The sequence below is a fragment of the Elgaria multicarinata genome, chromosome 2 (assembly GCF_023053635.1).
Source record: "Elgaria multicarinata webbii isolate HBS135686 ecotype San Diego chromosome 2, rElgMul1.1.pri, whole genome shotgun sequence".
NCBI classification, from domain to species: Eukaryota; Metazoa; Chordata; class Lepidosauria; order Squamata; family Anguidae; genus Elgaria; species Elgaria multicarinata.
Genome location: NC_086172.1, coordinates 76944120 through 76969634, shown reverse-complemented (window position 1 = coordinate 76969634; position 25515 = coordinate 76944120). Strand labels below are relative to the sequence as shown.

The following is a 25515-nucleotide window of genomic DNA, read 5'->3' as shown; positions in this document are numbered from 1 at the left end:
TGAGCCTGCTCTTGAAGTGGCCATATTGGCAGCAGGAATACTGGTGAAGGTGGAGGAAAATGCTCTGAGGCACTGACAGTGCAGGAAAAGAAGCAACCTTAGGAAAAGCTTGGTTTGTGAGGGAAGGAGGTGGGCTTGAGGCTTGAGGAGAAGAAGTGAATGTTATTCAGTGGCGACAGGTGTGAAGAAGCAAAGCCAAAACTCCTTGGTTGTGTTGAAGGAAAGGAACCTTCCAAGTCCCTACAATTTCCGGAGGAGTGGCATTGCAGGAGTCAAGAAAAGGTAAGTTTCAGCCTCAGACTACTAGCTCCCAATGCAACATGGGCTTTACACTAGTTAGTTAAAGAAGAGGAAACTGAGGTTAGGAATAAGTGGACAGTGTGCAAGATGGAAGTGAGCAAGTAATGGCAAGGTATTAGGACCTTTGCTATTGAATTTATTCATAACATGACCTGGAGTCAAGGGTAAGTTGCAAAGTAGCCAAACACGTAAATATCAGATTATTGAGCATGGAACATCACCCACACTGATGGTAGAAAGCTCCAAAAGTATCCCTCTAAATTGGGTGGACTGAAATGGCGACAAAATGATAAAAAGAATTTCAGTGTAAGTAATTGTAAATTAAAGCAGATTTTGGCAAAAGCCCTAACCAAATATGAACTCTGGAGCTTGAACTGGTGGCGTCTAACCAATGGATGACCCAATCCGATTCAAATTTGGTATGCTTAAAGCTCTCCTTAATATCTATTACTGTGCCAATTTTGAAGTCTTTATCTTTAAAGCTTATTCAGATGTGAGAATTTGTTTAATTCATATCAAATCCTGCTCCTGCGCCCAGTGGCCACTCGGAAAACACGCTTGGAAACTAATAGCAAAATAGGGTGGGTCTTTTCCCTTTATAGCACAATTAAAGCAGGATGCATGGGAGTACTTCACAGTCAAAGCAGATTATAAACTGGAAAACTTCAGAGTCCTTTGCAGGCAATTCGCAGTGATTGCACAGTATAACGCTGGTGGGATAAAGCTCTGTGTGAGGCTTAATAATTCCGGGGGGGGGGGGGATGCATCTGGGTATTTATAACAGTTACCTAGACAGGACTTTTGCCACTGTGAAAGGATAGTTGTCTGCTTCAGAACTGAAGTCTTACACATCAGTCTGAAATGACCTAACTGCACCACTGTTATTGATTTTAAAAACTGAACACATTACCTCACAGTTCATTTTCTCAGTGTACCAAGTAGACTAAGTGTATAATAAGTGATCCTTGCTTTTCAGGTCTGCTTTGTGTTTTCATTTCAGAAGCATCAGAGCTTCACATTTGGGAGTCTAACAAATTGACGTATTTGAACTGATCCCCCCCACCTGCCCCAATGAGAGTGTGTGGGCATTTGTGCGTGTGTAAACCGAGTGGTTCCCCACTGGCATAAGAGTTGGCATGGCTGCTTGAGCCAGCTTAAGCTATGTGTACTGGAGGCACAGATTCTGCTTGTGTCATAATGTCTTCTATGATATATGGTTTAATCTGTTTCAGGAGCTGAAATTTAGAGCATGTTGGTTTGGGGCAGGTATTGGACTTGATGATCTTTTGGTCCCTTCCAGTCCCAGTGCTCTATTATTCCTGGCCATACCCCTGCATTGGAGGAACAGGACTTTACAGTCAGCAAGATATGTACCTGTAGCTTGATTTTTCCCAAAAATGTAGGGAAAAGGGGCTGTGACATAGATTTCATTGTCTAATTTTGCATTCATCAAGATAACAGAGAGCAAAAGTGAAACTGTCTTTGGAGCTCGTTGAGAAGAAGCAATATGGATTACGGGAAATAGCTGGAAATCAGCCAAGAAAGTTTACTTTCGGATCACCGGCTTGTTTTTATGGAACTTGTACGGTTTATATAATTGATGCACGTATAGTTTGTACATTGTATTTAGGTCCTGAAATTAGAAACTATATGTGATGTGGGAGACCCAAAGTTTGTCTCTCACAGTATCAAGACCTAAACACCTAAAACTTGCCATGCCTACTAGGGGGATCCTCAAGTTAGAGTTATTTCATTTTAAAAACACATTTAGGGTCAGACTTCCTTAACCAGCACATAGCTTTGCGATTCATACAGTTGGAAGCCAGGGGGGATTAGTAGGTGGAGGGACACGGTTCTTAGTGGGCTGTGCACAGTCCCCCCCCCGATTTGCCTCAGAGCCCCCAAAATGGCCCTGATTTGACTCGGGGTGCTTTGGGGGTTTGCCTTGCAGGTCCAGTTTGTTTGCAGGTCCAGCACATTTCTTTCTTCCCTAGACAGTGTGACTGGGTTTTTTGTTAACAAAGCCCCCTGGCTATGGTTGCCATACATCCTGGAAAACCGGGAATGTCACGGTTTCCAAGCTTTTCCAAAATGTCCCGGCTAGTCAGTCAAGAATCCCAGATTCCTATTCCAGCCGGCCAGAGAATTTCCAACCTCTGAAATGGTGCCTTGAGCCTGCTCAGTGGAGTGTAACTGTTCATATTGAAGTCTCCTCTAGCTTTTGAGAACTAGTGGAGAAATGTAATTTAGTGTCATTTTTTTCTGTTTGTTTGCTTAAACTGTTCTTTGCCTTATTTATTTGCAGGTGCTTAACTACTTTAGGCTGCAATCCTATGCATACTTACCTGGGAATAAGTCCTATTTAACTTAATAGGATTTGTTTCCGAGTAGACACACATAGGATTGCAGTATTAGATAACTAAAGCTTAGATAGCTTTCTTTCTTTCCCTAGACCTTTACAAATTGCTGTTTTTTTTTTAAAAAAAAAAATCCTAGCCCCCCCCCCCCACAAATTGTCCTGATTTTGTGGATTCAGAATATGGCAACCCTACCCCTGGCATTTTGGCATTCTTTTGGTGGGGCAGTAGTATCTGGGTCCATAGATTATACAGCAGACCTGCAGTGGAAATCAGACTTGCCACCACTGCCACTATTTTCCAAAAGGCCACCTGCAGGCCTGTGAAGAGTTCAGTGGATTCCTCATTGTCAATAGGAGAGGGTGAGAGATCTTAACTTCACATTCCCCCAAAGGTCAACTATGAGAAACCCATAGAAGTTCAGCTCAGCCCAACCATTGATATACCACTTTAGAGTGTCAGGCTAAAGTAAATGAGTTGAGGCATAATGAACTACATATATTTCTGGACCTCCAAAGGTCCAATGTCCCCTCTTCACTGCCCCTCTTTCACAACACTGTTGAAAGGAACCAAGCCTTGTACTCACTGGATGCTACTTTACTCCTCAGTCTGCTGTATCTGGCCCCTTCTTTGCACGTCTTCCAGGAAGTGAAAGAGCTAAATCTGCAGAGCACCATGTGCAACTGATAAGGCTGATTTTACTGGGTTTCCTCTTCCACTAGCCTAGAGGGTGGGAAGTCCTTCCCCTTATTAGAATGTTAACATTAATAACATATTATTTCAGGATGGCATATGCCTGAAAGTTTGTTTGTTTGTTTTATAAAGAATTCAGTAGTGAAATTCTAGGTCTTTTTAATAGATATATGCAACATGTCTAGAATGGGTCTCCTTGCCACAGGATTTTTAGGCAGCCAAAATAACACCAGTGTTTAAAATAAGGAATCCAGCAGAGCTGTCCTGACCAGGATGTTCAAAAATACTTGGTAATTATTTATCCTACACCTTCAAGTTGTATCCCTGCCGTATTCTCTCACCGCTTCTTCCGTTTGTTTGTTTGTTTTGATTAAAAGAAAAATACATGTTAAGAAGGGAAAGATGGAAGCGACCTGCTTGAGCGATCTGTTCTGGAGGCACTTTAGTTTATTGATACCTGTATTCTGCTTGTGACGTAATGTCTTCTGCAATATGTGGTTTAATCTGTTTGGGCATCTGAAATCTAGAGCATATTGGCTTGGGGTGTTGGAGTTGGTGATCTTTTGGTCCCTTCAGACCCCAGTACTCTATGGTTCCTCTGTGTTGGAGGAACAGGGCTTTCCAATCAACCAGGTGTGTACCTGTTGCTCGATTTCCCCAAAATTTAGTAGAGGCTTTGAGATAGATTTCATTGTCTAATTTTGCATTCATTAAGATAATAGCAATGACTCAGTGCTTGCACGAGAGGTTCCTTTCCTCCTAAGATAATAGTTAACAAAAGTGAAACCGCTTCTTGGCGAGGAGAAGCAATGTGGTTTACTGGAAATGACTGGTAGATAGCCAACAAAGGGAGTTTACTCACAGAGCTTTCTCACACCAGCGTTATACTGTGCAATCACTGTGAATTGTGTGCAAAGAACTCTGAAGGTTTCCATCTTATAATCTGCTCTTATTGTGAAGTACTCCCATGCGTTCTGCTTTAACTGTGCTTCAAAGGCAAAAGCCTCGCCGTATTTTGCTACTAGTTTTTGTTGTTTTCTGAGCGGCCACTGGGGCGCAGGAGCAGGATTTGTAGAAAAATTAAACAAATGCTTACATCTGCATAAGCTTTAAAGATAAAGACATCAAAATTGGCACAGTAATAGATATTAAGGAGAGCTTTAAGCGTACCAAATTTGAATCGGATTGGGTCATCTGTTGATTTTTTAATGATTTTTTTCTTTTACATTTCCCCCCTTAAACCCATTTCCTGGTATGCAAAGGATCTGGCCGCCCGGTAGCAACAACAACAGTGACAGCTTAGTACTGTAGGGGATAATTCGAGGGAAACAGGTACGTGGGATGAAGCTCATTGATAACTCGCCTTGTTATTTTTATGGCTATAATTAGACAACTGACATATGTGTTGTTTGTTGGTACACAATACTTTGGCCCTGAAACAGCAAACTATACTTGATGTGGGAGATCCATGTTTAGTCTCCTAACTTTTTTAAAAAAGAGCTGAAATGAAACCATAGTGGGCTGTGAATTTGATCAGCGAGGAGTGTGTGTGCTTAACTCTTGCCTTGTTGGCCATTTTTTAATAAAAAAAATTAAAGCTGCCCCTTCTCATCTGCTTTCCCACCTGCTGGATAAAAGATATAGGAATCCTGAATCTTTTCCATTATGAGGGGAAAGGCAGCTTTGGCAAGCTGGTTTTCAATACAATGATGGACTATGAGGAAAGGGTTAAGTACTCTTCCTTCCCCCCCCCCTCAAACTGTTCTGCCAGATACAGAGCCTTCCATAGCTGTATTTCAGTTTTTAAAAGAAATAAGCAAAATGATGGGGATCCAAATCTCAGGTCTTCTGTGTGACACCTGCTTTGGCCCTGAGTAAAGCATTCCAGAATTCAATAGAGATCCCTAACTTGCTTAAGATCATAATCAGCTTTCTTCATTTGCATAGTTTCTTTTCTGTAACCATTCATCTGTCTGGACTGCATGATTAGATAACCAGAGCAATAGGGCAAGGATTTTAGCAGGCAGGGAAATACATCCGGATATCTAAAATGCTGGAAAGAATAACTGGCAGGATTTAGTGACTGCTTGGTTGCTGGACTAAGCTTTGCTCACTCACACAGAAGGGTCAAAAGCATGCCTCATTTTTCTCTTTAAGATCCTCTTGCAAGACCTCCACAGTTTGGAAAGAAAAATATATATCACCTGAACAATGACTTCTAAATCAATTATTTAATAGTGGTTGCAGATAATTGTGAATTGTTCTGCACTGAACTTACATAAATGAACTTACATAATCACTTATATGGAGTGTTCCAAAAGAGGCACGTTGGTGCTACAACATCAGACTTAGGCCTTTGGGTAGATTTTTGCCTAAAATTTCACCAAAAATGATATTACCAATCACCCCAATATTCTGTTATGTTTGACACAGCAGCCTACGCTTGGAAAAAGAAGCCTCATTCCAGCTTGGGAAAAGCACCCCAAAAGCCTAGAGGCCAGGTAGTCAAGGCCGAACTGTGTGACTAAGTTTGGATGACACGATAACCCATGATGGGCTAAATAAGCCATGATGGCTTATTTAACCCCTCATGGGTTATTGTGTTGTCTGTCAGGAGTTCTTTATCTTTTAACCCCATATGCCTTATTTGTCCAAAATAATCAGCTCTGATAACCCTTGGTCTCCAGAGTGGGTTATTTAACCCATCTTACATCATTGTGTTGAGTGGCGTTCACAGTGTGTTATTTGGTTGCCTATAGAGTCACTTGGCAAGAGCAGTCAAAACTGCTGCAGCCACTCTCCTCCAGCTGGCAGATCTCTGTTTCCATGATCTGCCTAGCGTTTGTATAACTTCTCCTAGTGTGGCTTCTATGGGGCTTAATTAGAACAAATGTGCAAAGAGAATATATATATATATATATATATATATATATATATATATATATATATCTTTAACAAAACATGTCTTTAGTAAACATTCAAACACAGAAATATGCCACAATCTGTCCTTTGTGCAACAACAAGAAAACATGGATCTCTTGCTCACAGCTCAATCCTGCATGGTGCGCCGAGTCCTCTGGGAGTCCCTTTTTGTAGACTTTTCAACTTTTATTTCCCAGGGCAATCCCCAAGGAGTAACAAAACAGTTCAGAATATTAGCCCTGCAATAACATAATTAGTACAATTAACAATACAAAAAATGATTCCCCACCCCTTGAAATGCTACTGTACACAATTAACATTTGAATTTACCTTATACAAGGTGATAAGGGCTTATAATTAAACAGAATTCACATAACATTCAGCTTGCAGCAGAACTGGCTCTCCTTCTCTCTGCTGCTGCTTCTCCAGCCCTCCCTCTGAGTGAGAGCCCCACCCAAGGGACCAAACCATCTACTCCATAGGGGTTACATTTGCACTCAAAGCCCCACCACACCCTAACCCCGTCTCCCGGCAGTGCACTCTACAACCTTCCCAAGTGTTCAACGCTGTCTTGGTTGGGTGGGGAAGCTGTGCAGGGTTGTCAGTTTGCCTTGTGGGCATCCTGGCCAGGGGAGGCTATGTCCTGCTCTTGCAAACTACCATGGAGTTATAGCTGCCACCCCCTTTTTGGTGCGCCCAGGGTTTTTGCTCCGTTCTGTGTAATCATGCAGGATTTTGATGGTGCATCAGGTGCCGCCTGAGCAGGGGGAGCTGTGTCTGATCCCAATCCTGCATACTTCCAAGGGTTTATTTGTGCCACCCCTTTTTGGTGCACCCAGGGGTTTCGCTCCTTTCTGTATAATTAATCAGGGTTGTGATGTGCGTCAAGTATACTGTATGAACTTTGGTCCCATCCTGTACACTTCCAGCTCTTTAGAGCCAGCAACCCCTTCCCCATTTTGTCGGTGTGATGCTGGAAGCACTGAATTAACCTCTCCCCTCTCACCACTCGCTGCTTCCCACAACCCATGACGGGTTGGCTGTCCTGGATTCAGATGACACATCGACCCATTGTCCAAGCCATAGGTTGCCAGGGTGGCCTGTTCCCCACAAACAAACCACCCTGCAGGCAGTGGTCTGAGTTCGGATGGTACGACAACCCACTGGGTTTGTTACCCATGATGGCTTGCTGTGTCATTCAACCCAGTCAATAGGTTGGCATGTCATCAGAAACTGGGAGAGCAATTTTATTATCAGCTACATTGCTGCTTGCCAAAACCAACAAAACACCCCTCTGCTCTTGGTGATCACACCCACCAATGCCGCCTCAAGACTCCCTCTCCAGTGACTGACCCTCCAACAATAGAGGGACAGTCAGTTGTTCGGCATTCCCCTTTAAAAAAAAACCTCCCCCTAATTATTTTTGGTAATTTTTTAAAGTTATTATTTTTCATCCGTCTTTTTCAGGTGTGCACTTACGCCTCTCTGATATGTGTAGTCCTGCCTTGCCAATGTCCTTGTAAGTTTCAGCTGTCAAAGGGAGGTCTCACCTTGTCAATTTCTTTGTATGTTACCTATTGCACATAGCTCCCTTTGACAGCTGAAATGTACAAGGCATTAAGAAGGCAGGAGTACAAATATTCCACAGCCCTAAAGCCTGCAGTTGTGGACTTGATCTTGATCAACATAGATGAACACAACTGCACAATTTTCAGGGGGCGATTTTTTATTTTTTAAATCTACAACACCATTTGCACATTTTCTGAAGCACCAAAAAGGGGAAAAAGTTGGGGAACAAAAAGAGGTAGTGATTGGAGTGGAGAGAGGGAAAGAAGACAGATTCTGCCACAAAGGACACTGGGATACCATCTGGAGGACTGAGGGGAGAACAACCCACATGATGTAGCTTATTTGCAGGGTGGTTTAGTGTGACGTGTGTACCCATCTGTTAATCATAGAATCATAGAATAGTAGAGTTGGAAGGGGCCTACAAGGCCATCGAGTCCAACCCCCAGCTCAATGCAAGAATCCACCTTAAAGCATCCCTGACAGATGGCTGTCCAGCTGCCTCTTGAATGCCCTAGCATGGGAGAGCCCACCACTTCCCTAGATCATTGGTTCCATTAGTTGCAAGTTGTCTTTTAATTGTTAGTGGTAGGAACTGGATTTCCTCATAGAGCTCCCTTATGAGTAAATTTGTCTGATGAACACTCTTGCATGAACTTTGCATTCTTCCAGTGGTCCAAGACATGGATTGGAGGTTGCAGCCACTGTACATCTTGCATTGGTCTTCAGGCACTCCTCTTTCTCGCCTTCCTCCTATGTCTGCTGTGTGACCAACAAGACTCTAACTTTGCCTAACTGTGAGTGCACTTTTTGTATACTGTAATTTCTCTCTCAGAAAGAATTTGGGGAAACTCACTTTTCCTTGGTAGGGCTGTCTGGCCCTTGGTAGACCACCAATTATTTGGCTAGAAAACTGAATGAGCTACAGCAGACCTGTCCAATGTAAGGCCAATGGGCCAATCGCTCCCCTGCCCCAATATAACTGCAATGCTTTAGGGAGATTCCAGATATTGATGGTTTCTGGTCCTTTCCTCCCTTTCAGGGGGAACCATAATGGTGGGGAGGGAAACCCTTGGGCTGTCGGGGTATGGCCAGCAGGAGAGTGTTGAGGAAAAAGAGGGAAAAAGCACCACAAAAAGGCTACGAGAAAAAGAGGCTACAAGCTCTGGTGCTAAGAAGTGTCAAAAGAAATTTCCCTATTTTTTATCTGAAATATAAAAATATTCAAAAAAACTTTCAACCAAACTTGTACAACGTTCAACGTTTCGGATCCGGAGATCCCTCATAAGGAGCTATAAGACATCCAAGTAAAATATATATAAAGTCATATTACATTATAAACAAGTTCATCCAACTTAAAATTAAATAAAAGGAACAACACTCATAGTGGCCAGCATGGCTTTCCAGAGCTCTGGGTGGGACACACAATTCTCCTGGTGGTAGAATCTGCTGCCCTTTGGGAACTCCCTTCTTATAGATGGGCTGGCCCTGAGCCAGAGTAGAAGGCAGGGTATTCTTACGCAGCAAGCTAGATCCTTGAGATGTTCTTAAGGGTTATTTTATTTATTTATTTATTTATTTATTTATTTATTACATTTTTATACCACCCAATAGCCGAAGCTCTCTGGGAGGTTCACAAAAATTAAAACCATAATAAAACAACCAACAGGTTAAAAGCACAAATACAAAATACAATATAAAAAGCACAACCAGGATAAAACCATGCAGCAAAATTGATATAAGATTAAAATACAGAGTTAAAACAGTAAAATTTAAATTTAAGTTAAAATTAAGTGTTAAAATACTGAGAGAATAAAAAGGTCTTCAGCTGGTGACGAAAGGAGTACAGTGTAGGCGCCAGGCGGACCTCTCTGGGGAGCTCATTCCACAGCTGGGGTGCCACAGAGGAGAAAGCCCTCCTCCTAGTAGCCACCTGCCTCACTTCCTTTGAACCTTCATTCAAAGAAGGTTAGATGATATATTCCAGGCTGTCATTAAATTATATAAGTTTTGATTTAGTGTGTACAAGTTGAGCTTTGGTGGGTAACTTAATGGAAACATTTTGGTCCGTGACTCAGAGGATAGTAATAAGAGTAATGATGTCAACTGCTGTTATAATAATAAAAAAATTCTCATGGTACATCAATTGTGAAATAATTATCTCATTTTTCTGAGCAAGGGTGCTTCCAGATGAGGCTTTACTGTGTAGTCAGTCTTCTGTCTCATTGGTTGACTGTATGGGGGATTCAGACAACGTGGTCTTCTGATTGTAGTTTCTCATCAGTTCTGCCATTTTTGTTAAAAAAATAATATCTAAGGGGAAAAAAGACAGAATAGCTGCATGTTGTCTTTTAATTGTCTGAAAACACCCCAAATTTTAGACAATAAATCTTGTTTTACTCTAGTGGATATATTTTATATCAAGCAAAGTTTAGTTCTCAGTCTCTGTCCAAGAAATAAATTAGAATAAACTTTGATCAATCATCTAAGGTTTTGAATGACAGCATCAAGGGGAACAGCAGCACAAGAGATTATTAATCAAGCACACTCGCTATGGGTGGCACTAACATATACCTGCTGCATTTGTCCTGCTATGGCTGGGGAAAACTCAGTCTGGGGCAATCCATGGGGCAAAGCCATCCGGCAGGGTCAAAAGGCAGGCAGAGATCAGGAGGACAGTATTAATGTTCCAGCTCTCCAAAAAGCAGGTCTGTGCCTGCTTACCCTACCCTGTGCCTGTTTGCATTCTCTTCCCCTCCTTATTGTTTTACTATGATTTTATTAGATTGTAAGCCTACGCGGCAGAGTCTTGCTATTTACTGTTTTACTCTGTACAGCACCATGTACATTGATGGTGCTATATAAATAAATAATAATAATAATAATAATAATAATAATAATAATAAGTGTGTAATGGAAGTCAGGGGTCCACCTGACAACCCTGCAAGGTAGGCTCCTGTCCTTCACAAAGTGCACAGTCCAAAGAACAGATTCTTAGCAATGGTCAGTAGTACAGGAGGTCAAGCCAAAGAAGCAAGGGAGCTGAGTTATAAAGAACTGCACTTCTCCAGGGTGGCGTCCTTCTGCCCACGCCGGAGAAGTGCGGAAGTGTTCCAGCGGCCATTCAGCTTGCTGGCCTGCCCTCTCTTCCCCCTCCTCCCTCTCCGGAGATGGCAACCCATCACGGGTCACCATTGGCTGGACATGCCAGTGAAGCAACACTGGAGCAAGACGACAGAGGGCAGATGCCATCGTCACCTCACTGAAAGAGGAAAAAGTCAGAGTAAGTCTACAACTTTTTAAATTCGGAGTATCAGGGGAAAGCCCTGGGATGGTTCCACAATGGCTGCTGTGTCATATAAATGACCTAGCGCCACGCCAGGGCCACCCCAGGGCTTTCCCCTCGTCAAGACAACCCCATAGTGCTTGTGTCAGGGAATCCCGTGTCGTCTTCACACACTGCAACGTTAGGCTCCTTGTCTGAAGAATCACCCTGCACTGGATCTCCGTCAGGCATGACAACTAACTCACAACAGCCATGGAAGAATGCATATCTAAGGTTACCTTCTTGATTTCTCCTAATTCCTGAACTATGTATTTTCAGAGAATAAGCAGAAACCAGGCCATTTAAATGTATCAAGGTAACCCCCATTGCAGCAATTTTCCTGACTAAGCCTCTTCTTTATGTTTGCATAGTTATGCTTCCAAGGCAGGGGCAGGGCTAGAGAAATAGTAGCAGTGTAGAAAAAAAGATGTTTTTGCTCAAAAAAGGCACTGCAAAGATGCTCTAGGATTTCTATACTGTCCAGCAGGACATCATGTAACTATGGCACTAAATTGAGAGTGCAGGCATTTGTTAGTCATTGTCTTTCCTGGATTCAGTTTATTCCATTATTAACAGCAGGGTTTTGACCGTGGAAGTATATAATTGAGCCACCCTGCCTGCAGTCCCCAGAGAATTCAGCTTCATCATTTAGGAATCTTACAAACCTCTGGATATCTGAAAGATGTTGGCATTCATGAAAGTTGTCATACAACTCCTTCTCAGTGGTGGTTAAACATGCACTGAAGGAGTTAGCAGAAGCACTGACAACTTCATCCAGAGCCACCACAGTCATTACTGCCACCCTCAGCCAACAAGCTAATATGTTTATGTTAGGGCGAATGCTTAACTTTTGAAAATTGAAAACGTGTATTACTGACGAAGTTGGAAACGGTGCATACTATCTGGAGTCATCGTTTAATATTACATTTATACGTTTTCCCTTGTTTGTATTCTTTCATGTTTATGACATGTTTTTGTCCATGTTAATCAACAGTAACTTTGCTACATGTTTATTAAATGTTTGCTAAATGTCCATTGACATTCATTATATGACTGCTGGCTAGGATAAATTGTGTTAAGGCTTTTGGTATATGCACAACACATTGGGCTCCCTATAGTTTGTGCGCTCAACTTCAAGAGTGTTGGTGGATCTTTTCCCTTTCTTTTCACCCTCAGCAGTATAGCAAATGTTTCTCTCAATGTTAAAAACAATAGGTCCCTCATTCTGGCTGTCATGCTTGCCACTCCCCCAGCAGGTGTTATGGAACTGTCAGTCTTGTTTGTAACCTCAGCATTTTTTGAAAGATCCATATATTCTATCTATACCTTTGATGATCCGTATCATCCAGGGTAGCGGGGTCTGTACTTCTTGAAGTTGTTTATTTAGAACTATGTCTGTTTTCCACCTAAGAAGTAGACAAAATGGATTTAAGTAAATTCATTTAATTCTTGATATCACTACAACATCAAAACACCCTAGCCATAAGTGGAGGTTAAATTTCATCCATGCAAGAAACAGAACTTAGCAAAAGGAATGGCCAAAGTACGTTTCTGAAGCAGAGCAAGGTCAGGAAAGGGGCTGTGTATGATTTTTACTGCTACTGAATGGCAGCTCTACTGTCCAGGCCAGTGACACCACATGTTACTTACAATACAGGCAGGCTATTTGTATTTGTTAAGTGCATGCTGCATTTCTGTTTCCCCAGTCAGTTCCCCTCCATTCTGATTGGGTGGCTGGATCTTTCCTCCTGAAGCAGAGAATAGAGACAGGCAGTCTGAGAGGCTGCTCTGCCTAACTCCCAAATATGGGCAGAATTTGGCTCCACAGCTAATTGGGTGTCACCTATTCTTTTCATTGTGACTATGGGCATCCTTGGATGATCCAGCTTAACAGTACAGAAGCAGAGGAGGAAGGACACAAAGAACTGGTTTAAACATCATGAGAGGCCATGCTGAAAACAAGCTGTGGTGGATTAGTTGATCACTCATCAAGCCATGCTGCTGCTGACAGATAATCTGGTGCTCGCTGGCTTCTTTCTTTCTTTCTTTCTTTCTTTCTTTCTTTCTTTCTTATTACATTTTTATACTGCTCAATAGCCGAAGCTCTCTGGGCGGTTCACAGAAATTAAAACCATGAAAAGCATAAAAACAACCAACAAATTAAAAACATGAATACAAAATACAATATAAAAAGCAGACAGGAGGACAATATATTCCTTTGTCCTCCTGCCTGCTCCCAGCATGTATTCCATGGGCTGTTACAGCACATCTCCGCTACATTCCTGCTGTGATGAGATTTTCTCCCCACCTTCCTTTCTGTGCTGCGAAGCACCTGTGTTGAAATATATGTGCTGTGTGTGGGAGAGGGAGAGGGAGAGGGAGAGAGAGAGAAAATAATAGAATCATAGAATAGCAGAGTTGGAAGGGGCCTACAAGGCCATCGGGTCAAACCCCCTGCTCAATGCAAGAATCCACCCTAAAGCATCTCTGACAGATGGTTGTCCAGCTGCCTCTAGTGTGGGAGAGCCCACAACCTCCCTAGGTAACTGATTCCATTGTTGTACTGCTCTAACAGTCAGGAAGTTTTTCCTGATGTCCAGCTGGAATCTGGCTTCCTTTAACTTGAGCCGGTTATTCTGTGTCCTGCACACAAAAGGGTTGGTATTAATCTTAGGAGTGGAGAGGCGGGGATGGGGGCTTACTTTACTTTTCCAGATGAGCTGTTTGAGAGTTTTATTTATATTCCTGGTGGCTGGGAGTGGTTAAAGAAAAAGAAAAAAGTCTTCTTCCCCTCTCCCCTGTTTTTTAACCACCTGCAGGTGGGTGGGTGGTGGATTTCTGCGTGAACACAAGAGGGGGGAAACTTAAATTCCTCCCTCTCTACTGGCATAAGATTGTATTTATTTTGTAGCTTGTATTTATTCTATATCTTGACTTGTAACCCTTATGGCTTGTAAGCCTAGGCTTCACAACAAGAATACTTAAAGGATAAAAATGTACTCACATTTCATCAACATTGCAAGAGTGGAATTGGTCAGGCACTGATTTCGCACACACAGAATACCTTTCAGTTTCCCCACAGCAGGAGTATTTGCCATCCTCAAACTTTCCCTTGTGGCTTATAGTGAGTGCAAACTCAAACTTAATATTGTTGGCATTCCAGAAGGCTTTACTAAGGCTAGCCCAGAAGGGAAGAGAGATGGCTGAACCATTTTCTGTGCAGTATTTTATCACAGAACCTTTGCAACCAAGATAAATAGTGTTTTCTTCATAGGTGAGGTCTTCAAAATTAAGGAAATGAGATACTTCATGGATGAGTGTGCCTGGCTGGGATGTTCTTTCAAGATACTTGGGAGACTTCCAGAAATAGTCACACAAGTAAATGGTTCTTTTCTCATCTTTTGGGTATACGTATGCAATGTAATGTATCTTGGTAATATCCTTCTTAAAAGTCACTTTTTCAAGTTCTGCAAGGAGGTCCTTAACTAAACGTTCTGTCAGTATTGCATGGCGTTCCATCCAAAATGCACCTCTGTCTTCTCCCTCAAGGATTACTTTCTCAGGGACCTTCATCAGCACCTTGTCTTTTTTCTTCAGGGCATCTTGCAGAATCTCCAGTGCTCCCTTCTTTGCTGCTTCTGCAACTGTTGCCTCCTCCTTGGTTAGTTCTTGAATTTCCTTTTTTTCATCATGCTTCTTTGTTGCTTTTACACAACTCCATTCATTTCCTTCCGTTGTGCCCACACTGACCTCTTTTGAACACAGAACTGAGCCCATTATATCAGCATACAACAATCCCCACCAAATTCTTAACTCAGTTTCCTGTTCCAAAAGAAAGCACATGGTTGAGACCAGATTACTTACTCAGTAATCAACAGAGTCCTTTTTCCAAGCCCATAATTTGCTGCTATCCCTATCACCATCTCCATGCCTACTGCCTTGTTGCTCTACACGCCTAAAACAGCCTCTCCAATCTGTTCAGCAAGCCTCTTCCACTCTACATTTGATGTGTTCCTTTCATGGATGCTTCTGCAATTGCTTTGGTCAGATCTGTAAAGAGCTGGTGTGGTGTAGCAGGTATAGTGCCGGACATGGGCCAGGCATACTCAGTTTCATGAAGCTAATTGGATGATCTTGGGCCAGTCTTTTTCTCAGTCTAATCTACCTCACCGGGTTGTTGTAAGGATAAAAGAGGGGAAATTTGTAGTTACCATGTGTTATTTAGAAGAAAGGTGAGATATAATTATAATAAATGTACTCCTCAACTATCTGCTCAGCCTTCTGGCTTCTCTTTCTTCTGAACCCTACAGTGATGGGTCTCCCTAATTGCAGGTAGGAGACCCCTGGAAAGCTCAATTCCCATTGTGGAACATGAAATTCTCATTTTCTGCATGTTGGTAGGAAAGACCTCATGGACAGTTCTTACAATGGAGTGAAATAAACAGTGTGGTCTTCCCAGGATCTGTAGTGGGACCAGCACTATTTAACTTGTTCCTAAATGATTTGGAGCCAAGGGATGAGCAGTTAGTTGATCAGATTGTTCAGGATGATGAAAACCCGAGTAGACTATATAAGAAGAACTACAAGAAGACTTCTTCAAACTAGGTGAATGAACAAAAACCGTATATGGGTTTCAACTTAAGTATAAAATGATGCACATTGGGACAAAAATCCCTACTTCACATATACACTGAAGGGGTCTGATGTTGAACTGATGAACATGACATTCTGGGGTCGTGGTGGGTAGCAAAATGAAAACAGCTGTTCACACTTGTAAATTCCAAACTAGAAATTTGAAACTAAAACAGCCAATATCATAATTCTTTTACATACATCTGTGATATGTTTACAGTCCTGTATATTTATATAGTATGTTTACAATATTATTGTAATGTTTGTAATACTGTGTATTGTGTATTCACCCCATTTGAAAAAGGATGACATAATAAAGAAATATGCAGAATAAGGCAAACAAAATGATCAAGGTCTTGGAGCCCCTTCCCATAAGAAAATGTTAAGGCCCGCACGTTTGTCCCTCATAACTTCCTCTTTTGAAAGAAGAAGTAAACAACGTGCACATGGCCCATTCAGTGGGCTGTTTTGATCCCGCTGCAAGAGATAGCGGCAACTTCCAGCTTTAAAAATAAGTTGGACTTACTGGGGTGTTTTTTTGTGGTGCAAAGAAGGCTAGAAGGGGCGGGAGGCACGGGGGAGGCAGACAAAGTCATGAGAGGGACCCCTGAAAATCTGTGAGTGCCCAGTAAGGAGCTTGCAATGAAACTTTCATCTGATGGAACTCTAAGAAGGCAGAGAAAGACTTGTGGAATACATTGGTTTCTTCTGTGTGGCCACAGGGATGCATGGGATTTCCAAATGGAATGTCATCAGCCCAGGTTGATCCGTTGTTTACACAAAATGGGAGGCAGACATCGTGAGAGGGACCTGCGAAAATCCATGGGTGCCCAATAACGAGCGTGCAGCAAACCGCTAGCTGTGATGTAGCCAAACATTGTACATTGGAGCAAAAATCCTAACTTCAAAGAAGGGGTCTTATCTGAGGAAGAGTTTTTTGGGGTTGTGGTGGATAGCAAAATGAAACCAGCTGTTCACACCTGTAAATTCCATGCTAAAGATTGAAACTAAAATAGCTGATATACTTCCTTTGCATATGTCTGTAGTATGTTTTACAATCCTGTGTATTTACATAGTATGTTTACAATATTATTGTAATGATTGCAATACTAATGTACTATTCTTTTCACCCCATTTGAAAAAGGATATAAGCTAGAAAAAGGCAAACAAAGCGTGCAGCTATCTCACTCAATTTAAAACTTTTTAATTTTTATTTATAGTCCTTGTGCAAGTCTATTCTCCCTCACCGGACCACTTTACAGAACTATGTTCCCTTTCTCACAACTCCCCCTCCCCATGTCGTATCCTTGTTAAGAAACGAGATTTCTTTCAGCACTTATTCAGCCCAGGAGTATGGGGTGTCCCCACCCTCACCCCTTTGCATCAGAACTAAGCCCACTGTGCTTCCACACACACAAAATCCATGACTAATGCCTCTCTTCCCCACTACTTCAAGCAGCCCATTTCACAAAACCAACAGAGCCTTGTTAAACAACTTACCACCACTGGGAGAGAGAACGGTCAGACCGGCAAAAGCTGGGTGTTTTGGAAGTGACAGGTGGAGGGGAGAGACAACAAGCTATGGGAGATACGTAGCTGTGGAAGCGAAAGAGTGAGTGTGTGATAGAGAAAGTGAAAATGAAGCTGAATGAGAGGAATTCCCAGGAGGGGATTTTCAGAATCCTTTGCTGCTCTACTACCAATCAGCTAATAGTTTCTGATCAACGTTCAACACACCCGCTCATAAAATTTATTTATTTATTTATTACATTTTTATACCGCCCAATAGCCGAAGCTCTCTGGGCGGTTCACAAAAATTAAAACCATCATAAAACAACCAACAGGTTAAAAGCACAAATACAAAATACAGTATAAAAAGCACAACCAGGATAAAACCACGCAGCAAAATTGATATAAGATTAAAATACAGAGTTAAAACAGTAAAATTTAAATTTAAGTTAAAATTAAGTGTTAAAATACTGAGTGAATAAAAAGGTCTTCAGCTGGCGACGAAAGGAGTACAGTGTAGGCACCAGGCGGACCTCTTTGGGGAGCTCATTCCACAACCGGGGTGCCACAGCGGAGAAAGCCCTCCTCCTAGTAGCCACCTGCCTCACTTCCTTTGGCAGGGGCTCACGGAGAAGGGCCCCTGTAGATGATCTTAAGGTCCGGGCAGGTACATATGGGAGGAGGCGTTCCTTCAAATGGGTTAGATGATCACATGTGCCTGTTCCTTTGACAGAAGGAGGAATTGGACAAACGAATTTGACATGAGATGTCATCATAAAAAAGATTTCCAGCAAAGACAGCCATGCCATGAGGGGGAATGGGGAACCCTCCGGTCTCCCCAACCTTGTAGGAAGAAAAGCAATTTGGGAAAGTTTGGCTTTGGGTAATGGCCAGAGACAGCTCTTCTTCATGCTGCTTCTTTGCACAACCTTGCAGCTTCATATGCTGTCCAAGCCTTGTGGAAAGGGCACCAGGAAAACCTGGTTCCCCTCACCTGCTTCCTCTCCCCACCTCACATGGTGCACCTCTCATACACCCCCCATCTGTCAAACACACACACACTACTCCGTAGCTCCCTAGAACTGGAATATGTGTTTACTCAGAAATAAGACTCTCTCTGTTCAATGGGGTTTACTCAAAGGTAAGCCTGTATGTGACTGTAGCAGTTGAAATCAATGGGATTTACTTTTGAGTAAGGGAACCAGCAGATTTGTAGTTTAAGAACTTGAAGATGTACAGCTTCACATGATCAAAGGAATAGAAGATCGATCCTATGATCCTTCACACTGGTGGACTATGGGGAAAGTAATTTAAGGGGGGGGATTTAAAAATCATTAAAAAATCAAGGGATAACCCAATCTGATTCAAATTTGGAATGTTGAAAGCCCTCGAGAGCCATCACTATGCTGATTTTGATCTTTAAAACTTATGCAGATGTAAGCATTTGTTTAATTTCCATTTAAAAAATCCCTTAAAAGCAAGGGATGATCCAATTGGATTCAAATTGGGCATGCTGAAAGCCCTTAAGACCTATCACTGTGCCAATTTGGATCTCTTTGTCTTTGAAAATGAGGGCGCTGCTGGCAAGGAGGGTGCATTTTCCACATTTCTTTTAAGGTGAAAATGCCTACTCAGGAGTAAGAACATAGAGTTCAATGGGACCTCTTCTTGCTCCAGAGGGACTGCTTATAACCCACATGCCAATTTAATCCATAGATAAATTGATTAATCAACTAAAACTCCCTTTTATTGAAAAGGAGAGAGGGAAAGGGGAGGGGAGAGAAGCTATGCAGCCCGATGGAAAAAGGCACACCCCTCTCTTTCGTCAGCAATACCGCCCCTTGAAAACACACCCACAGAACATTGGATTGAAAACAATGGATGAAAATACATGTTGAAGTTGGAGTGGTGAGCTTTCACATTACCGGAAGAACCAGACTTTTCACGTGTCAAAATATGTCGCGGGGGTGGGGGTGGGGGTGGGGGTGGGGAAGAACCGCAATCACAGCAGGACATGGTCAGCGTCATCTGAGTCCTTTGAATGTAATTCACTGCAACAGCAGATTAGAACACTGGTGTGATGAAGCTTATTGTTTCACGTAGTGATAAACCAGTCTGTCTTCACCTCCACCCTGCAAGGTAGGACAGGCTGCAAGACACCCTTCTGTCTTTGGTAATATCCCTTATCCTGGCCATGTTAGAAGACAGGCCTATGGCTATTATATATGCACAATATGTTCCTTTTCCAGAGCTTCATTTAAACTCCTTCACAATCTGGTTAGTGTGTCTGCCAAGCTGTTCAGTGCATAGATAATATGGACTTCAGGCTAGCCAAGAAAAATCAACTGTAGCTTCCAATCCAATATATTTCTTGAAGAATCAAGCAGAGAAATAGCCAGTTACTTTAAAAATAAAACGAAACATGAAATGAGGTCACGGAACCTTACCGATCAGAATCTGAACAAACATTTGGGGGATGGGAAGTGGGGGACGGGATGAGGCCCAAACTGACATTGCTTCTCTGCTTTCCATATGAAGACGAAGAAATTCTCAAAGAGCCCAAGTATTTCTATGGGGCTGGAGAGTTCCAGGAAGAAAAGTTCAAAATGACCAATGAATAGCTTTGGAGGACCTGTTCATTCAGTGATTTCTACTGTACTTCTTTTACATGAGCGGCGTTAGGTGGGAGGGTGGGTATCCGCCTGGAATGAGATGTATATCTGGTTCTGTTGCAGCCTTTCCAGGCCTGGACTATTCTTTGTTTAAGAGTCTTTCCAGAAAGAGAGATGGGGTAAAGTTTTGGATCTCAGGCATGTACTATTTAATAATAACAAATTAATTGATAAACCATGAATTCTGATTCTTCAGATAGGCAAACCCATTTTAATGGAACACAAAAGGAATATCTTACAATCGCAAGAAATTACTAACTATTGTGGTATCTGTAAACATTATTTATGTTGACTAAAATTAAGAATTTATCAGACACTGCATAATTTAAACAAACCCTTTATTACAATAATTAACGAATCATCAAATGAATCATCAATTTATTAAAGGTATGCACGCTTGAGCATTGCTATTTTATTAATTTTGTTTATTTCATTAATATTTTTTGGTGAGGAACTCAAAACAATGTTGGGATTTAGTCCACCTTCCTCCCACTCAGGGCTGTTGTCTATCCCAGATTACAGTCCTCAGCTAAGGCACCACTGCAGCACCACAGTTAACCTATAAAGCCTTATACGGGTTGGGACCACAATACCTGACGGAACGCTTCTCCCAACATGAACATACCCATACGCTATGCTCAACATCTAAGGTCCTCTTCCGAATGCCTACTCTGAGGGAACTCGGAGGATGGCAACAAGGGAGAGGGCCTTTTCAGTGGTGCCCTCCCCCCCTCAATTATGGAATGATCTCCCTGATGAGGCTCGCCTGGCGCCAACATTGTTATCTTTTCGGCGTCAGGTTAAGACTTTTCTCTTCTCCCAGGCATTTAACAACATATGCTGAGTTTTTTTTTAAAACCGACCCCATAATAGTTGTTTTAAACGGATATTGCTGTTTTTATGCTTTTGATGGTTTTAAATTTCTGTATATTTGTTTTTAATGTTCACTGTTTTTAACTTTTGTAAACCGCCCAGAGATCTTTGGCTATGGGGCGGTATATAAGTGTAATAAATAAACCTGTAGGGAATTATGGGACTAGGTTTCCCCTTTTGACTCTGTAAATCTATTGCCCTGTAGGGCAAAAGTGAATGGGTGGCAGAGACACTGATGTATATGTGAGCATATCACCATGCACCAGACGTCTTCCAAAAGCACAAGTATTTATTATTACAACTCATTGACAAACATTGGACAGAAAAAAAAAATTGATTTTGAGGAAAAGGAACAAGTGCAACTTAATTTTTTAAAATATGTCCCTGGGTCCATCTAGGCCCGGAACTGTTCTGCCCCCTGAAGAATTAACACAAGCCCAACCACTCATTCAGACTTCTGCTGCAAAGGTGAAACTGTTTCTTCCAATTTATTCACATATCCACTTGAGAACCCCAGCCTTCGTGGGACCTGGGGGGGGGGATTTCTCTCTCCCCCCACCAGCCCTGTTTTCCCCTGGCCAAAACTGGTAGAGGTAGGCTTTTTAAAATGTTCAGATAAGTTAACAGTCTATGCAGAAGCAGGCATAAAAAGAATCAATAGGGGACACTCCCAATTCGTTTCAACATTTTCTCCCAGGTTATGCATCCTAACCTGGGAGAAAATCAATTGAAAATCATGTTGCTTCAACCCTGGAAGAACCCGCCTTCCGCAGCAATGTTCAGCTGGGCTTTTAATCAAGGTAGACGTTTTTCCACTCTTTTGCTCGTAAAGAAAAGGAAAATATATATTTAAGTAGGATGAGGTACACCACTGTAAAGCTCTTATGTTGGCTAGTCAAAATATTGAAAGAACCATTAGTCTGAACCTGCAGCAAGACAGAGATAGCCTAAAAGAGATACAGTGGGGAATTGGCTCTGGTGACATTCAGGGCATGTGCACAATGGGGTAACTCAGAGCAGTGGAAAATAAAGAATGAAGGATAGAAAGATTAAGAAGTTAACACAGACATGGCCATTTCTAGGCACGCACAGCTGTAGTCAGACCATTCTTCAGGGAAAGGGTAGCTTGGATTGGGATGCCTTCTGCTTCATCAGGCTGTGACTGACCTGAGCAAGCTGGTGCGTAAATTTGGAAAGGGGGACTTTTAGTCTTTGACCTTGTCCTGACTATATTGATGATTCAAAATAACAAGCAGAGAGGAGGGAGAGATCTAAATGCAGTAGAATAGGAAGAATATTCAGCACTGGTAAGGTCTCATCTTGAGTAGTTCTGGGCACTACACTTCAAGAAGGATGCAGACAAGGTGGAGGGGGTTCAGAGGAGGGCAACGAAGATGATCATGGGTCTGGAAACAAAGCCCTATGAGGAGAGACTGAAAGAACAGGGCATGTTTAGTCTGGAGAAGAGAAGATTGAGGGGAGACATGATATTACCCTTCAAGTACTTGAAAGGTTGTCACATAGAGGAGGGCCAGGATCTTGATCATCCCAGAGTGCAAGACACGGAATAATGGGCTCAAATTACAGGAAGCCAGATTCCGGCTGGACATCAGGAAAAACTTCCTGACTGTTAGAGCAGTACGACAATGGAACCAATTACCTAGGGAGGTCATGGGCTCTCTCACACTAGAGGTCTTCAAGAGGCAGCTGGACAGCCATCTGTCAGGGATGCTTTAAGGTCGATTCTTGCATTGAGCGGGGGGTTGGACTTGATGGCCTTATAGGCCCCTTCCAACTCTACCATTCTATGATTCTATGTTTTTTATGAACCTTAGGAAGTGGGAGACAGTTGCTTGCCATAGTGTCTGTGGCCTGGAAGGCTTAATGCAGGGCAGGACAGCCTGTTTGTTAATGCAGGGTGGAAGGGGCTGTGCCTGAAGTGGATCCAGGAGTACTGCTATCATGCGCACCGGCTTAACAAGTGAAAGACTCGAAGATTGCTTTGGGTGAGTAGTGCAGACGAGGGATAGTTTTGAGAGCTCTGTAGTAAGTGCTCTTGGAGTTGTGGCCCAGGGTCTCACAGCAGCTCTGCAAGAGAAGGCACAATTAGTATTCATTACCACAATGCTGCCAACTTCAGCTTAGGACCTTTCATAAAAAGGGTTAAGTTATCCCTACTAATTGTCTGCCGTCCCCCACTCTCAATGATCAGTTGCTTTCTTCCTGCCCTGACAGTAGGGGAAGTGTTTCCTGCTTTTTTATCCTTGTGGGATGTGTGTATTAAAATACTCGATAGGTATAAACTGAAGATTAGACACAAGAACACTGATATGCTAAAATGTGGATAGGACATCCAGGAGACAGCTACAGCATCAAGAGGGGAGAGAAAAAAGTTTTTTTTAAATTGTATTCTCCCCTTTTGTTCCATTAGTTGCATCTCTTCTTTCACTATGTTGATTTTATACAGTATGTGTGCATGTTGGGGGGCAGGGTTGGGGTTTGAACGGTCAACACTTGTAGAATAAAAGCTACTCACATTTCATCAAGATCACAAGTGTGGAAAGGGGCATCCACAAAGTTCTCACACACAGAATACCTTGCAGTTTCCCCACAGCAGGAATATTTGCCATTCTCATACTTTTTGCCGTGTGTTATGGTGAGCTCAAACTCATACTCAATGTTGTTGGCATTCCAGAAGGTTTCCTAAGGGTAGTGCAGAAGGCTTTCTCGACATAATCATTATGTTTTCCTTGTAGTTTCAAGAGCTTTATCCAGTAATAAGAAAGTCCCATACTTTCCAAAAACTTTTCTGCATCGGAAGGGATCGTCGAACTATTTTCTGAATTGTCTTTTATCATACAACCATTGCAGCCAACATAAAGGGTATTCTCTCCATAGGTGAGGTCTTTAGCACTCAGGAAGTGAGACACTTCATGGATAAGGGTGCCTGGCTGGGAATCTTTTTCAAGGTACTTTGGAGCCTTCCAGAACAAGTCGCACAAGTAAATGGTGTTTTTGTCATTTACATATATGTATGCATAAGTTCTTTTTCTGTTTGCATCCTTCTTAAATGACACCTGCCTGAGTTGTGCAATGAGGTTATTGACTAGATTTTCTGTCACTATTGCATGGCGTTTCACCCAAATCTGACAGTCCTCTTCCTCATCAAGTACAAGCCTCTTAGGTACCTTCATCAGCACCTTTTCCTTCTTCTTTAGAGCATCTTGCAGAATCTCCAGCGCACCCTGCTTTGCTGCTTCTGCAATTCCTGCCTCCTCCTTGGTTAGGTCTTTAATGGTCTTTCCCCCGTCATGCTTCATAATTGCTTTAACACATCGTCGTTCATTCTTTGTCTTTGTGCACACAAAAATCTCCTCTAAATTCATAACTTCACGGAGGTAAGCAAACACACCAATTAGCAAAATCACATTCCTGTTCCAAAACAAAGCACACGGTTGCGGTTAGATGATTTATCCAGGTATTGATTATACTGGACATCCCTCTTTCCTCCTGTAGGGGCAAGGTTGATGCAAGAGCCTGATGGGAGCCTGATAACGGGGAAATGATGCACGGCCCCCATCCCATGGCCTCTACATTCTGGTGTAGCTCAGTTGTGCCCCTTAGAGCATCTGATAAGTTTGCTCCATGCTGAACAGGCCAGATCTTACCTTTTGTTCTCCAATAAACATCTGCATGCTAAGCTTACTTTTATAACAGTCCACCTGTTTTGAACTCTCTAATTCTTTTCAGATGTAAGTTTCGGATCATAAAGAAGATGGGTTTAGTAAAAAAAACACCCCTCTGATTTGCTGGCTTTTCCACTGATATCAGAACTGGACTATATTGCACTATTAAACAAAACAACAAGTCAGTTTCCTCTAGATGGCTGGCCTTTACTGGACTCAGATTCCCAAAGAAGCGAGACATTATCCTCACTCCCAGTTTTCCTATCAACTGCTAATCAGGAGGCTAAAGAGGCTGTCTCTCAGATCACCCAAGACACTACTTGGGAAAGGTCACATGTAAATATAAAGTATAAAGTGTTAGTTATCACCTTTAAAGCCCTACATGGTTTGGGTCCAGGCTACCTGCGGATCGCCTTCTCCCGTACAATCCGCCCCGCACACTCAGGTCCTCTGGGAAAAATCTACTTCAGCTGGCAAAAACTAGATTAACAACCGTTACCCAGAGGACCTTTTCTTCTGCTGCTCCCAGACTGTGGAATGGCCTGCTGGAAGAGACTCGTCAATTTAATAGTCTACTAGCATTCAAGAAAGCTATAAAGACTGATCTCTTCCAGGAGGCCTATCCAGTGGAATTTTAAGATGTTTTTAGGATGTTTTTTAAGGGTTTTTAACAATGTATGTTATGTTTTGGTTCAGTTTTGTGTACTTTATCGTTTATTGTTGTTCCCTGCCTCAGTCAGAATGGAGAGGCGGGTAAGAAATATATTATTATTGTTATTATAATTATTTAGCTAAGCTAAATTGATTGTACTGATTTTTATTTGGAATTCTTTCTCTGTGAGTGTTGCTTTACCTTGCTCTTCCTGTTTCTTCTCTCCCCACAAACTCCTTTTTATATGTGGACTTTTGGCTGTATTGTTTTTAAAAAGGGAATGTCAATGTCTCACTTAAACAGGGTTCAGATTGCTCTAGCTCGCAGG

The 25515-nt window shown here is 42.2% G+C and overlaps 1 protein-coding gene across 1 annotated transcript; it reads right to left on the bottom strand.

Moving 5' to 3' along the window:
* Positions 1–9708: 9708 nt before the first annotated feature.
* LOC134393620 (uncharacterized) lies at positions 9709–17345 on the bottom strand. The gene is made up of 4 exons (XM_063118678.1): positions 17296–17345; positions 14168–14985; positions 12490–12569; positions 9709–10151 (listed from the first exon to the last, which is right to left on the bottom strand). Exons 2-4 carry the CDS (start codon positions 14938–14940, stop codon positions 10048–10050), a joined length of 957 nt encoding a protein of 318 aa, XP_062974748.1. The 5' UTR covers positions 14941–14985; positions 17296–17345; the 3' UTR covers positions 9709–10047.
* Positions 17346–25515: the final 8170 nt, after the last annotated feature.